The sequence below is a fragment of the Lipotes vexillifer genome, unplaced genomic scaffold (genome assembly GCF_000442215.2).
Source record: "Lipotes vexillifer unplaced genomic scaffold, Lipotes_vexillifer_v1.1 scaffold680, whole genome shotgun sequence".
Lineage (NCBI taxonomy): Eukaryota > Metazoa > Chordata > Mammalia > Artiodactyla > Lipotidae > Lipotes > Lipotes vexillifer.
In genome coordinates this window covers 1966304-1977634 of record NW_006780838.1, presented here as the reverse complement: position 1 = coordinate 1977634, position 11331 = coordinate 1966304, and the positions used below count along the sequence as shown (strand labels likewise).

Genomic DNA, 11331 nt, shown 5'->3' with positions numbered 1-11331 from the left:
CTCCTGTCTGCTCCTGCAGGCACCACGGAGCCCCGAGGCTCCAGGGCCCCTCGAGGGTGGCTGAGCGAAGTCCAGAGCGCCTCTGCTTCCAGCAGGAGAAGCGCCTGACCAGGCCCTCTCCCATCCTTCCACCGCAGAGCTCCGAGGCAGGACCAGGGCCCTGGGAGGGAGCGAGGACTCCAACATGGTGCAGGACAGGATCCTAGGGGTGCGTGGAGGTCCTCTGGGGTGGGGAGGACACCGCTGAGTCACTGAAGCAAGGGCAGGACGCCACAGTTCCGAGGTGGTGGGCACTACACAAAAGCCTCCCGGTTGGACGAGCCGTTGAGCTTGAGGAAAAGCTTGTCGTCCTCCCTCTTCTGCTGCAGCTGCCTCTCCAGCTGGCGCCGGTAGCAGATGAGGTAGAGGGGAAGGCAGAAGCCCAGCATGCTCAGGACAAGCAGCCCCACATTCACCTGGGGAGGCAGGGACGAGAGTCGAGAGTCGCCATCGAGGGCCGGGGCGGGGAGGGAGGCAGCAGGCAGGGGCTGTGGTCTTTGCAGAGCCCAGTTCCAGCCCCTTCCTCGCTCTCAGGTTTGGGAATGAGGAGGTCGTCACAGGAGAGGAGAGGGAAAACAAACAAGGAGTTTCAAGAGGTCGGAGGGCCCATCGTTCCACATTCCAGCAACAGAGTTCCCCAGCTGTCCACAGGCCGGGCCACCATACTGTGCTGATCTGAATCTCTAGGGGCGGGGCCGGGATTGGGACAAGCTCACAGCACCTGGTTAAGAACCTGGGCCTTTGGCAGGAGGAGCAGGGACAGCAACTTGGCTCGATTTACCCCAAAACCAGGCCCAGGAAGGACAGTCTTCTCCTCCTGTCCCTCCTGCCCGTTCACAAGGGGTCCCTGAATTCATCCTAACCAAAGTTCCAGACTGCCTGTCCCGGGGGCCTAGAAGCCCCCGAGCGATGCCTCCCAGCTCCCAATCAGCAGGGTGGGGCGGATGCCCGTAACCCTCTGCACCCCGATCCTTCTTACCCACAGAGGGTCTCCTTGGAGGGGACCCATCATAGCCAGAAACAGGGGCTGCTGCAGGAGAGCGAAGAGCGCACTGACCAGGGACTGCAGGCCTGTGAGGCTGCCGAACTGCGTGGAGGGGTACCTGCCGGGGCAGCGAGAGCCCGTCACCACGGGGGCCACGCTCCGGCGGCCCACATGCCCGTTCGCAGCCTGGCCCCAGGTGCTGGTGCCCCCAGGCTGCACCTCCGGTGGCACAGAAGAGGTGGGAATAGCCTCAGAGAATGGCGGGGTGTCCATCCTCGAACTGCTTTCTGCTGAGCAGTTCTGCAAAGCGAATTTGTCCTTTGGACGAACATGAGGCCCCGGGGCCCATGGGTGTCTGGCCAAGCCGAGTGGAAAATGTGGTGCCAGCAGGAGTCTGCAGCTTGTGAACCAGGCCCAGGGAGCAGGTTGGAGGCTGGGCATGGCCTGGCTGCACCCTCTTCCAGAGGAGCGTTGTGTAATCACGGAAACATAGCATCACAGCCCTCGACGAGTCCCTCAGACTCTGCCAGGGCAGCCACAACTTCCTCCAGGCCTGGGGGGTAGGTGGGGGTGGAAGAGGCAGACCTGGAATGACCCCCATGGGATACCGTTGAGAGAGGGAGAGAGTTCTGGCAAAATCTTAGCCAGATTTTGCCAGAACTCTGGGGCCACCACATCAGGCATCGTGGCCCCAGAGGTGAGAAGGGACTCCTAGCAAGGAACGGCTGGAGGAACAGGCTAGTCTTTGGGCAGAGGGAGACAGTGGATGGTGTTTGAGTTCCAGTGTTGGAGCCAAGGCCCGGCCCAAGGAGAAGGAACAACTATGCTTCCTTAGGCATGTGTGGCCTCTTGGAAAAGGAGGCAGGTTTCATTTTAGCCAAGGCCTGAGAAGGCTGTGGACAGAACCAGCCCTTTGAGGCCCTGGGTGGGATCTGTCAGGCACATCCTGGGCTCAGTTACTCACGTCACTGCCGCCGCTGAAGCCCACTTGAAGGTCACCGTTGAGCTGTGGGCAGCTAGAACCCACCCCCCTGCCCTTCCCATGAGCAACCAGAGGCAGCCTCAGAACCCGGCTGCGCAGCAGTCCCCAAGGTAACAACGAGCGGCACCTTGGGCTGGGGGAACTGACTTCGTGTTAAATGCCAAGGCTTGTGGGCACCCAACTGTCTGCCCGCTGACCTGCTCCTGCCAGGTATGGCCTTCCCCTGACACACCCAACAGAAGCCCTGGGTACCTAAGGCCAGAGGATGAACCCCGAGTGGGCAAGATGGCCCCCTTCAGGCCCTCAGTCCCACCAGGAACCTCCCTCAGGTCATTCCCTTACCCTCGGCCACCAGGTCACCCACAGCTCCCAGGACTTACACAGCGGCATAGAGACCCCCGACGGCAGAGTGGATGAATCCGCGCACGATCGTGTGCAAGATGAAGGAGAGGATCTGAGGGAGGGAGAGCAGAGTGTTGAGCAAGAGACATGGAGGGCCTCACCTTGTCCCCTTGCCCCAGAGCTCCTGGGGTCCTGAGCGGTGGGAGTACTGGCGCCCTGGAGTCAGCTTGTGCCAGCTTTCCAGGGCCAACTCCTGAACTGCCAAGAATTCTGAGCCGATTTTAAGTTAAACACAGTCACTACTAACAGTTCAATTGTAATAAACGTACAATTCAACAAATTACAGTTGACCTTTAAACAACACGGGGGGCTAGGGGTGCCGACCCTCCACGCAGCCAACAATCCACATATAACTTATAGTCAGCCCTCTGTTTCCACAGTTCTGTATCCTCGGATTCAACCACCCATGGATCACGTGGTACTTAGCATTTACCATTGAAAACCATCTGAGTATGGGTGGACCCGCGCAATTCAAACTCGTGTTGTTCAGGGGTCAACTGTACGTTGAAAACAAAGTTAATGAATCCTCAAAACCCAGCATACCCTAATTATTTTATTCTGTTTTACCATTAGCCGTGCTCTTAAGATTTTTTTTTTTTCAAAAATTTTTTATTTTTTTATTTTTGGCTGCGCCGCACAGCTTGCAGGATCAACCAGGGATTGAACTTGCGCCCTCAGCAGTGAAAGCGCGGAGTCCTGACCGCTGGACCACCAGGGAATTCCCGCTTTTAAAGTTTTTTACTCTACTGTAAGTATCGTATGATGGTGTGTTACTGTGCCTCTTTCCAACTCCACAGTTGGTGACACCGTACTGACTGATATCAGCCACGACGAGAGCACTTGTACCGCAGAAATTGGCAAACACTAAAACCCAGGGCTCCCCCAATCCCGCCCCCATCTAGAGTCTGCTCTTAAGTGTACGTATGGATATAGCTTATAAGCTCCTCCTTATAAGCAGGAGGTCACTAATCACAACTCCTGCCTTTGCGGACCTGAGGACTGTGCCCAGGTCTCCCTGCCTGGTCACCCAGGCCCTACTGGTAGATGGCTGTCCCTTTCCCCTCTAGCTCTGCTTTCCTGAGGAAAGGGCACTGCTGGCAAGCTTGGCAAGCTTAGCAAGCACTTGTTAACGATTCCTTAGAGCCACGAGCTGTCTCCTTTGCTCCCAGGACCCTTTGTTTGCTCTTTGCACACAGCCCTGCCATCGGGCTCAGCAGCCAAGACCCGTTTCCGGGAATGTGGGCAGTGGAGGCGGCGAGGGCTGCTCTCTGCGGTGCTGTGAGAGGTCTGTGCCTGAACGTGCACCCATCCCTCGGCAGGCTCCGCTTTCCACTCCAAATGCCTTGCTGCCTTTTCACAACTTGCCTTTCAATAAGAACTGGATAAAACACAAAGCAGATGACTGTCCTCACTGAGCATTGCCCCGCGACCGGACAAGGGCGGTCAGGGCAAGGGTCTGCCGGTCTTGCGGAGAGGGCCACCACCAGGAGGCCGGGAGGGCACCAGGGATGCAGCAATACTCCCATCTGGAACTGGTAGAGCCTCTGGTGGTTTACTCTGGCTGCACGCGGTGTCGGCACAAACACATGGTAGCACCTGTGGGTGGCGCACACCTGGATGTTCAATGAACTTCTGCGTGCGGCCACTTGTAGAAAGGGACTCTTGCTTTCCTCCTGGACCTGGTCCAAGATACCACCTGGACTCGGGTCACACCCATCTGGAAGCAATGCCATCACTTCTGTCCCTTCCAGGTTCATACATTTGGGGATTAGAACTAGAACACTTCTGTGGACCTAAGGGTGGAGCCAGGCAGGTAACAAAATCTACCTTTCTCAAACTCTGCCAAAAGTCAGGTTCCAGAGGCACTGGAAATCTTGTGAGAAGGAATTAAACTTTTGAACCCAGATGCCAAGGGATCGTCGGTCTTTTTCCTGCGGCTCCCCTGTACTGGAGGAGCAGACGTTCCCACCAACGCCACAGACTAGCCAGAATTCTTTGGACATCAGACTTCAGCTGTTTGAGCGCATGCAAAACGAGCAGCCACACAACTACACCACATGGTTCCAGAAATGGGAAGATGATGGTATTCACGGCATGCAAGATGCCTAAAGACCAAGAAGAATGATATACTTTCATAGAGAGGAGTCTTCTGTGAAAGGCAATCTCAGTTTCATTCGCAGCTTGCTCCCAGCATCAGGCAGGTACAGAGCCTGGCAGGTAGGGGGCCCTTTGGTAAATCACAGCGAGCCGGTTGACAGGTTGGTTGGTTGAATTAAACAAATGCAAAGTCACTGTTCTCTCTGCTGAGAGAGCACTGTTCTCTCCCCCATGAGACATCATGCACCTTTCAGTCTCATCACCCCATACCCCACCTGGCTTCTCCCTCTCCCCATACCCACCTGTAGAGGCAGGTTGGGAATGAGGCAAGTCACCCCAAAGCCCACGAGCAGCAGGTTTGTGAAGGCGAAGGCCCGCATGGCGTTGGTGATCTTCTGGATCTGCCGGTCCCGCTGCTGCTTCTTCTCACCTCTGTGCAAACGCAGAGCACACACCGGAGCTGGGGGCTCCCTGGAGGATAGGCTCCCCCCAGGAAGTCGGGTCCCGGAGGTCACAGCTTGTGGACAGTGCGAGACTCAGAGACCACCCGCAAGCATGTGCTAGGGACTGTGGGGGCTAAACCAGCACGAGGGACACTCCCCACTGCACCCCCTGGGCTGAGTGCGGAGCGTGAACCTCAGTGGAGAGGTCGGACGCGAGAAGGCACGAGGAGGCGGGCGTCAACGCCCTGCGCCGCCTCAGCGAAGACTGAGGCCCGATGACGGGGCGGGAGGAGGAGTGTGCGCCCCGGTCAGGATGTGGCAGAGCCTCCTTCGCTACTGGCTCCAACTTCACCTGAATCCTGCAGGGAGCTGACACTAAGCCAGATAATAAGCCAACAAAGGGAGTGAGTGGATTTCTCCCTGGGCGGCAGGAAGGGGTGAAGGAGAAACGAGTATGCGGCAGATGGAACTGGAATGGGCACCAACAGCCTTCTGGCTGTAGGACCTGACCTACATAACAGAGCATTCTCTGTAATTATTTCCCTGTGAATTCACTATTACTGATTCCAGGCTCAACACCCACAGAGATACCCCCACGGACAACTGTATGACATCCAAGGGCTCAGAGATGTGCAGGGAGGCCCAGACCCACCACTTTCTCCCTACGTGACCTCATGCAAGCCACTCAGGACGCCTAGCTTCAGTACTCTCATCTGCAAAATGGGTCTAACTCATCGAGGTGTTGGGAGGCTTACCTGAGATGTTGTGCATTAAGGGCTTGGCACAGGGCCTGATACAGTAGAGGAGCTTATTGTACTAAGGTGGAGTCAGAGAAGACAGCATTTAACTCATCCTCTGATCTCAGAGCCCAACCCTTCTGTAAAGTAGGGCTCCGGTCCCTTGCTTAATCCTCACAGTCATGAACAGATCTATTGACATGTAGGTTATAGCCGTTTACTACTCACACCCAGTGGAGCAGACCTTGCGGGCAAACAGGACCACTCTTGAGGATGTCTGCCCGTGTACTACTTGTGCTAAGGATCGGAGTGCAGCCCTAAAAGCAGGATGTATGATAGCTGTCTGCACAGACCTTCCTCTGGTTTCTCTCCTCTCTTTGAGCTCCGTGCCTCCCCAACTTTTGCATACAGAAGACTTGCCTTACAGAAGCAACAGACCAAAATGTGTGCTGAGCTGAGCGCGGGCAAGAGCATCTTTGAGCACAGCCCTCTCTCGCCTCTCCTGCTAACTTTAAAACCTAACCCACCCACCCTGATGCTGCCTAACACCTGACCGGTGGGCTTCTCCCTCTGGGGGCCGGGGCCCGGGGCACGAGCTCCGCCTACGCACTGGTTGGCGTCTTTCTCCTCGGGCTCCTCAGGGGCATCTTCACACTCCTTCAGCCTCCAGTCCATGATGTAGCCAATGACGGGGGCTGTCAGCAGGCAGAGCAGCTGGAGCACACCGAAGATGGAGGTGTAGAGGCCCACTGAGGATAAAGACGGGCTGGGTCACGGGGCCGCCGGCAGAGGCCTGGGGTGGGCGCTGGGCAGAGTCTGTGACCCCACAAGCCCTTCTGGGATCTTCTCCAGAACCGCCCCCTTGTCACTGTGGGTCATGAGGGGAGCCCGGAGACCTTAACCTCTGAAATCAAAGCCGGAGCGAGGGGCAGCCTACCCTTTTCTTTTCTCCAAAGTCCTCGCCTATTTCCAAGAAACAGCTAATGAAATCCAGTATGTCACAGTGACTTCCCCCAGAAGCTCCAGGAAGTCTCTCTGACTTTGGGAACCACAAAATTACCAATGCCTGGGACTGAGGTTTTGTGTGTGACTGGCTGTCAGTTTTTTGCCTCTAGAAATATACCAGGAAGGCACCACTCACAAGGGCACTGACGTAAGGGCTTCAATCTTCAAAGAGCCTTAAAATTATGATGGGATTTCTCAGACAAACAGAAGCTGAATGTTGACCGCCCCACCCCCAAACACAGGTCTGGCCGAGAGGGGTGTCTGGAGTTCAAGGAGGGGTGTTAGAGACCGGCTAGGAGAGGATGTCATGTGTTCCCTGACAATCCCCCATCCCCGCCCCCACCGGCTTACCGGTAGCCATCACTGCATCAAGAAAGCAAAAGTGAAAAAGCAGAGAGGAGTGAGGTCAGCAGCAGAAATGTCACAGGCTGTTACAGGGGGATGGGGCACGGAGGCAGGCTAGCTCTGGGCCCAGCTCACACGCCATTTCCCACCAAGCTCCGACTCTCAAGAGCGCCCAGCGCGGGTGTCTGCGGACGTTTTCCTGCCGGCTGGGGCCTCACTCGTGTGCAGCTGGTGCCTCGTCACAGGCGGGCTGGTGAATCAGGCCTGTGGTGTTTGCGGGGGACCATGATGGGGAAGCGGTGTGGGTGCAGAAGACCTGGCAGAACCTGGGCCTCGCTGCCCTTGTTCCCTCCGAGGGCAAAGAATCCACCCCACACCCAGCCCAAGTATCTCACTAGCCAGCGCTGGTCTCCCGTCCACCTACTGGCCCCCTGACCCTGATAGCCAGACGTGTGTGTGTGTGTGTGTGCGTGTGTGTGTGTGATGTCAGGCACAACTGCTCACAGGAGCAGGATGGGGAAAACCAATGCCGTGTCGGCTGCAGAGACCGAATTTCCTGGCCCGACTTCCTCTACTTGAAATTGGCTTTTTGAATGCGGGAAACAGATGGAAAAAATGCCTCTTGGGCAGCGAAAGAGTTCTCAGAGTAAAAGGCCATGACTCAGCAGCAGAGAGATGATCTGCCTTCCAAGGGCCAGTGAGGGCCCTTCTCTGTACCCGTCAGAGTCTCCACCTGTCTGGGCCTCAGGGTTTACAATAGAGGGCAAATAGACACGATAGGTCATCTCTCCCCAAAGCGTGGCACACAGATTTTAATGAATGTTACATAATAAAAGCGTTCCTGGGGTAGAAACATAGGGGAATATCATTGGACGAAACAAAGCTAAACAGGTTATTTTTCTTCCTATCTTTGCGTCTGCTACAAATTTTTGCGAGGGCGCATGATAGGGTTTTTTCCACATTGCCTCACGTCCGAACACCCATTTTTGGAGTAGAACCTGCATTATCTGTGCCTCTTTGTCACCTTCCCCTTTTGCTAAGGCCGGGTTTCTCATCCTCTTTAAAAACTTACAGTGCCTGGCAGATCTTCCCGGGGTGCGGGGAGGGGGAAACCAACCCAAAAGTTGTGCACCAATGAGACAGCCAATAAAAAGGATTTACCAGATGTGTTTGTCCCGCTTAGGGATAACTAAAGCTGACTCAGCTCAGGCCCTGAGGAAGTGATGACTTTCTTTGTAGAATCAAAACCTCTAATCAGCTTGTGTGTTCTCTTGGAAAAGTGGCAGGTGGGTTATCAGTTCTGTTTACCAGAAGTAACAAGCCTGGACTGGATTACCCACGAGGAAGGCTCCACCTGGCTCTGCTTCCCAGTTCAGGGCACAGATCCGGTGCAGGCCCAGGAGCCCCAGTCTCCAGCCGCAGTAGCCCAGCCCCCATCTCGGCCCCCAGCCTCTCCACGCGGCACCCCTGCGGTTTCCCAGAGAATTCTTGGCGTTGGGTTTGACTGACAGTCTTTCGACAAGCTCTCAGGTGGAGTACCGCGTTCTGTGCAGTGTTTTCATTTACAAACACACGTCAACCGTCCCCCTCAGGCAACAAAAAACACATCCCCACACCCCAAACACACGCAGTTATTTTAGTCCTCTCCTACCCCCTAAACCGGGAAACTCTGACGGGGACATGAAAGGACAGTTGGGCCCGGCTGTGATGAAATGGCTGTGACACACAATCAGGCCCTTGGATTCTGCCATCTCATGGCCCTGCTGGTCCAGCCCAGCCCAACACCCTCCAGCCAGCCGGGCAGTGGGCTTAACCTCAGGCGGGCAGGAGCGACCACCGCTCGTGGGCTGTGCCCTGGGGCCTGGAGGCCACCTACCTACGTCCTGGTCGCCGCTGACCAGGAACTGGAGGATGTTGTTCATGGCGCCCATGTAAAAGATGAGGCGCAGCTGAGTGACGCACATGGTGACCAGGCTGAGCAGCAGGATGGGGCTGAACACGCTCTGCATGAACGAGGGGGCCGCTGCGGGGAGAAGAGGCTGCTCAGGGAGAACCGGGAGGTACCGCCGTGGCCACGGCCCACCCACCACCCAGGGGCTGGGCGCGTGGGGCTGAGAGCTGCTTTGCCGACCAAATCATGCTGGATGAGGTGGACGGCTGGACGCAGGAGTCAGGTCACCCAGCCGTACGAAACAAGCTGGGTGAGTCCCTCACCCTCGCCGACCCTTCGTCTGTAAGGCAGGCTGGATGGTGCCACCGGCTCTTTGGGGAGGAAATGGGGATTAAGGGAGATGGTACCCACAAAGCCCTCAGCGGGAGCTGGTCCCCCCCGAGGGGGCTGCAGCTTCCACATCTGGACTGGCCTCCCCCTCCTTGTTGCTGGGGTGCGGGTGTGGGTTCAGAAGCCCCTGCTGACGGCTCAGGCGGGCTTGGGAGGTGGGGGCCGCACGCGGGTACCTGCGGCATCGGGCTGGCACTTGACCTCCAGGTCAACGGTGGACAGGCACAGCTTGTGGCCCTCCTGCAGCGCCGCCTGCTCCTTGGCGCTCCGCATGGAGCTGCCCACGCTGAGGCGGCGCCCGACCGTGGTAACCTGCTTGTAGAACTGCTTTCCAGTGATCTTGTGGTCGAAGCCCAGCCAGCTGAACTTGATCTTCACCCTAGAGGCCACAGGAGAGCGTCTGTCGCGCCGCCAGGGCCCCTAGCCGGCGCAGGGGTGGGAGCAGACCACACGGCCACTTACGTGTAGTCCATGTCCTCTGGGCCCGGGAAGGGCTCCAGGGGCCAGTTAAAGAAGCAGTTGAGGAAAACCAGCCCGGAGCAGCCGGCCCAGACCACGAGCATGACAACGAAGGAGGCGCCGAAGTCGTAGATGACCTGAGAGGCACAACAGGGTAGCGGCTGGAGTCAGGGCAGAGTTAGCAGAGGGAAGCCGGAGCGGGCAGCGGGTAGGGGCACCCAGCAGTCCTGCTCTCCCTGCACTCAGCTGCGAGGGGACGGATGGCCCCATCAGCCTGGGTGTTTGGTCGTCAGGCACCTGCATTCCAATAATCTTAGCTCGCCCTGGACCAAATGCCTCCAGCTTGGACCAAATGTCATCTCCTTGGAGAGGCCCTCCCAGACCACCCATCACTGTCACATCACTGGCTCACAGTGAACAGCCCTGGCTGAGATTTTTGACTTCTTGATTCATTTCCTCATCTGTTACTAGGCCAGCTCCCTGAGAGGAACCTCCAGCCTTGTCCACTGATGTTTCTCTAGTACCCTGAAGCATACACACGGTAGGTGCCAAAAAAATACTCAAGGAATGAACAGTTGGAAGTCTCACTTTGCTCCTCTGTGAAATGGGTGTGACACTGGCATGTACCCTCATGGTGTCAAGGTGGGGGTCAAGCAGGTAGAGGGCTCAGGACAGGGCCTGACAGGTGAGAAGCCTGCAAGCCTGTTAATGTCATAATTGCCATTGATTTCCAGCACAAGAGTCCCCAGAGTAGTGGCAGACAGCAGCCCAGCTCCCCAGGGAGGGGACCAGCAGTTATACACGGAGAAGAGGAGGAGGGAGAACCTGTAGGCTCCTCTGCACTCCAGGAACTCGAGGATCCCTAAAATCCACAGACGTCTGGCCCCAGCCCTTGCAAGCACCTTGAAGTCCAGGTGGCCGGCCCATGTCTTTTTGTTTTGTTTTTTGGCCGCGCTGTGTGGCATGCAGGATCTTAGTTCCCCGACCAGGGATCGAACCCGTGGCCCCTGCAGTGGAAGCGCGGAGTCTTCACCACTGGACCCCCAGGGAAGCCCCTGGCCCACGCCCCCTGTGACTCCTCCTCCTCTTGCCCTACGGCCTCTCCTCCTTGGACGTCTCAGGAAAGGGGATTTATTTGGTGCTGGTGCCACAGAAGGGAGAAGTCCCTTCTGAAGCCCTTTCAGGAGCAACAGGATTTGGAGCAGGAACTGGGACTGATGAACAGTGAGGTGTTTGCTCCATCCTGACCCTGTATGACTTCCACGGGCTCAGAATCCTGCCTGGGAGGGAAACAGCTGAACCAACTTGGCTGAGGGCAGCGCTCTGGCAGTGGGGAGAAATACAGCCCAACAACAACAGACCTGGGGGTGGGGGGACTAGAGTTAGACTCAGGACTGGGGACAAACACTCACCCCCTTTCTGTCCCCAGGCCTGAAACGCAAAGGCAGCCTTCAGTCACACCTTGCAGTGATATGCCTGGATTTCCCAACCCCCCACGCCCCTCCCCCAACCCCCGCACAGCAGGTTTCTTTTTTTCTTTTTCTTTTTTTTTTTTT

At 56.8% G+C, this 11331-nt stretch overlaps 1 protein-coding gene across 2 annotated transcripts in view; it reads right to left on the bottom strand.

Moving 5' to 3' along the window:
• Positions 1-293: 293 nt before the first annotated feature.
• The window catches only part of SLC43A2 (solute carrier family 43 member 2), a 36516-nt gene continuing 25478 nt past the window's right edge, over positions 294-11331 (bottom strand). Inside the window, exons 6-14 of one of the 2 annotated variants that reach the window (XM_007454219.1) lie at positions 9779-9912; positions 9493-9695; positions 8912-9058; positions 7042-7053; positions 6296-6434; positions 4808-4937; positions 2387-2460; positions 1019-1142; positions 294-455 (exon numbers count right to left, since the gene is read on the bottom strand). In XM_007454219.1, coding sequence (XP_007454281.1) covers positions 294-455; positions 1019-1142; positions 2387-2460; positions 4808-4937; positions 6296-6434; positions 7042-7053; positions 8912-9058; positions 9493-9695; positions 9779-9912 — 1125 coding nt within the window. The remainder of the gene's footprint in view (positions 456-1018; positions 1143-2386; positions 2461-4807; positions 4938-6295; positions 6435-7041; positions 7054-8911; positions 9059-9492; positions 9696-9778; positions 9913-11331) is intronic. The other variant, XM_007454218.1, reaches the window with a different exon arrangement.